This window comes from Dipodomys ordii, unplaced genomic scaffold (assembly GCF_000151885.1).
Source record: "Dipodomys ordii isolate 6190 unplaced genomic scaffold, Dord_2.0 Scaffold26, whole genome shotgun sequence".
NCBI lineage: Eukaryota > Metazoa > Chordata > Mammalia > Rodentia > Heteromyidae > Dipodomys > Dipodomys ordii.
In genome coordinates this window covers 13,279,771-13,282,235 of record NW_012267242.1, presented here as the reverse complement: position 1 = coordinate 13,282,235, position 2,465 = coordinate 13,279,771, and the positions used below count along the sequence as shown (strand labels likewise).

Sequence of the window (2,465 nt, the reverse complement as noted above, 5' to 3'; positions counted from 1 at the left end):
AAAGGAAGTACAGGATCTCAGTCAGGATTTTCAGGGTTTATTTTTATGTATTATTGTACATACTCACAGATTCATCCATAACACTGGGGGGTGAAGTCAGAGTTGCTATAGCAACCATAGTGCCTCAAGGCAGAAGCTCTGTTACCTAAGGGTCAAATGGAACTGGTACCTTGGAGGCAGGTGCTGGTCTGCATTTTCTCTTTTCTAGTCTCATCAAAGCCATACAGAAGAAGGGTCAGGGTCAGGCAGGTTCACAGATGAGTTAGGTCACCCAGGGAACCTCAGGAAAATGGGCTTGGTGGCCCTCTCTCTCCTTTGTGTGGGATAGTGTGAGGTCCTCTGAAACTCTGGGGATGGTCACTTCTGTGTGAGTGGTCAGTGAATGTCCCGCTTCTGCTCCTGTTTCCCCGTGGAGAGCAAACTTTCTCCCTTCAGTAGTTGGACTGTCTGGGCCTCTTGAACCTGGCCAGGGATGGGGGCAGGCTCTGATTGCTCCAGCTGCTTCTCCTGCTGCTCCTGTTGCTCCAGCAATGGCTCCTTCATCTCTCCCTGTTTCTCATCTCTCTTTTCTAACTCATGATCCAGTTGTGGGTCTAAGAGCCGTCGCGTCTCTTCCCGGGGCTCCTTTTGTGCTTTCTTTCCCTTACGTTGCTGATCTTGGCTTTCCGTTTCCTGATGGTCTTCATGCTGTGGAGGATGTGGCTGGTGATGTCCCAGGTTCAGTTCCTGCTCCTGTGACTTGTGCTGCTGCTTCTTGTCCACGTTCATTTCCTCTTGTGGTGATTCCTGCTGCTGCTTCTTGCCCAGATGCAGCTCTGGCTCTGGTGGTGGCTGCTGGCTCAGGCAGAGCTCTGGCTGCTTCAGGTTCTGCTCTTCTTCCTGTGGCTCTCGCTCCTGCTTCTTGCCCAGGTGCAGTTCTGGCTCCTGCAGCTTCTGTGGCTGCTGTTGTCTGAGGTGTGGCTGCCCTAGCTTCGGTTTCTGTTCCTGCGGCTCCTGTGGATGCTTCTTACCCAGGTGCAGGTCCTTCTCCTGTGGCTCCTGCTCCTGTCCCAGATGGAGTTTTTGCTCTGGAGGCTTCTGTTGCAGCTGCTGGTTGGAGGGCAGGTCCTGCTGCTGTTCCTGGTTTCGTTCCTGTTCCTGTGGCTCCTGCTGTTCCTTCCTGCCCAGGTAAAGTTCCTGCTCCTGCGGGTTCTGATATTGCTGCTGTACCTGGTGCAGCTCCAACTTCTGTGGATCTTGCTGTTGCACCTGCCCCAGCTCTGGTCCCTGTTTCTGTGGTTCTTGTTCCTGCTTCTTGCCCAGGCGCAATTCCTGTGGCTCCTGATGCTCCTGCTGACCCAGGTGCAGCTTCTGCTCCTGAGGCTCTTGCTGCTGCTGCTGCTGCTGACCCAGGTGCAGCTTCTGCTCCTGAGGCTCTTGCTGCTGCTGCTGACCCAGGTGCAGCTTCTGCTCCTGAGGCTCTTGCTGCTGCTGCTGCTGACCCAGGTGCAGCTTCTGCTCCTGAGGCTCTTGCTGCTGCTGCTGACCCAGGTGCAGCTTCTGCTCCTGAGGCTCTTGCTGATGCTGCTGCTGACCCAGGTGTAGCTTCTGCTCCTGAGGCTCTTGCTGCTGCTGCTGACCCAGGTGCAGCTTCTGCTCCTGAGGTTCCTGCTGCTGCTGTTTTGGACACAATTGCAGCATCTGCTCCTGAGGCGGCTGCTGCTGCCGCCCCTGGTGCAACTTCTGATCCTGCAATTCCTGCTGTTGCTGTCTCAGATGCCCCTCCTGAGGCTCCAGGGTCTGCTGCTCTTGCACACACTTTTGTTCCAGCTGTCCCTTTCCAGGGGTTGTGTGTTTCTCCTGGAGTTCTGAGAGGCCCTGCACTGGCAGCTCGGAGGGCATCTTCTGGCATGGGGCAGATAGTGGAGCTGGCTGTTTTACTTGCTCCTGCTGGATATGGGCTGGAGGAGAAACAGTCTTGAGGGATTTCTGACTGGTGACAGAAGAGACAGTCACTGGTGGTGTATGTTCCTGGGACATCTTAGAGGCAGTTGTAGGTCAACCTGAAAGCACAAGGGTAAGAGTGGCAGGTTAAAGGCAGAAAAGGAGATAAACCCATGGAAATCTACAGACTCCTTTCTCTTAGGCAGGGCACTTTCTCAGCCCCTTTAGGCTGTCATCCTCAGAAGCAGCAGGGAAGGAAGAGTGGGACTGAGGAGGGGCAAGGAAGTGCTTTTCTGGGAATTTCCTTATTCCCAGGCAAGAGCCAAGAAACAGACCTCTCCATTCTGCAAGGTGCACTGGGTATCATTTAAGCTTCGGTTTTTGTCTAGTCCTTGTCTACATCCTTATCTTGTACCTCTACTGACTAGGAAGGAGAGATGAGTTTTGGAAATATGTCACCACAAGAGAGAAGGTTTTAGGAAAAGTAAAACCTAGAGGAGCCTTGGGACCTTAAAAGCCAGTATGCTGGGCTGGAGGGGAAC

General features: G+C 53.7%; 1 protein-coding gene across 1 annotated transcript; it reads right to left on the bottom strand.

Moving 5' to 3' along the window:
• Window positions 1-375: 375 nt before the first annotated feature.
• Ivl (involucrin) lies at window positions 376-2,019 on the bottom strand. Its single transcript, XM_013015022.1, has one exon. It carries the CDS (start codon window positions 2,017-2,019, stop codon window positions 376-378), a length of 1,644 nt encoding a protein of 547 aa, XP_012870476.1.
• Window positions 2,020-2,465: the final 446 nt, after the last annotated feature.

Bases quoted from the DNA above. Each gene is read 5' to 3' on its own strand.
- Ivl (XM_013015022.1), bottom strand. From the start codon at position 2,019: ATGTCCCAGGAACATACACCACCAGTGACTGTCTCTTCTGTCACCAGT.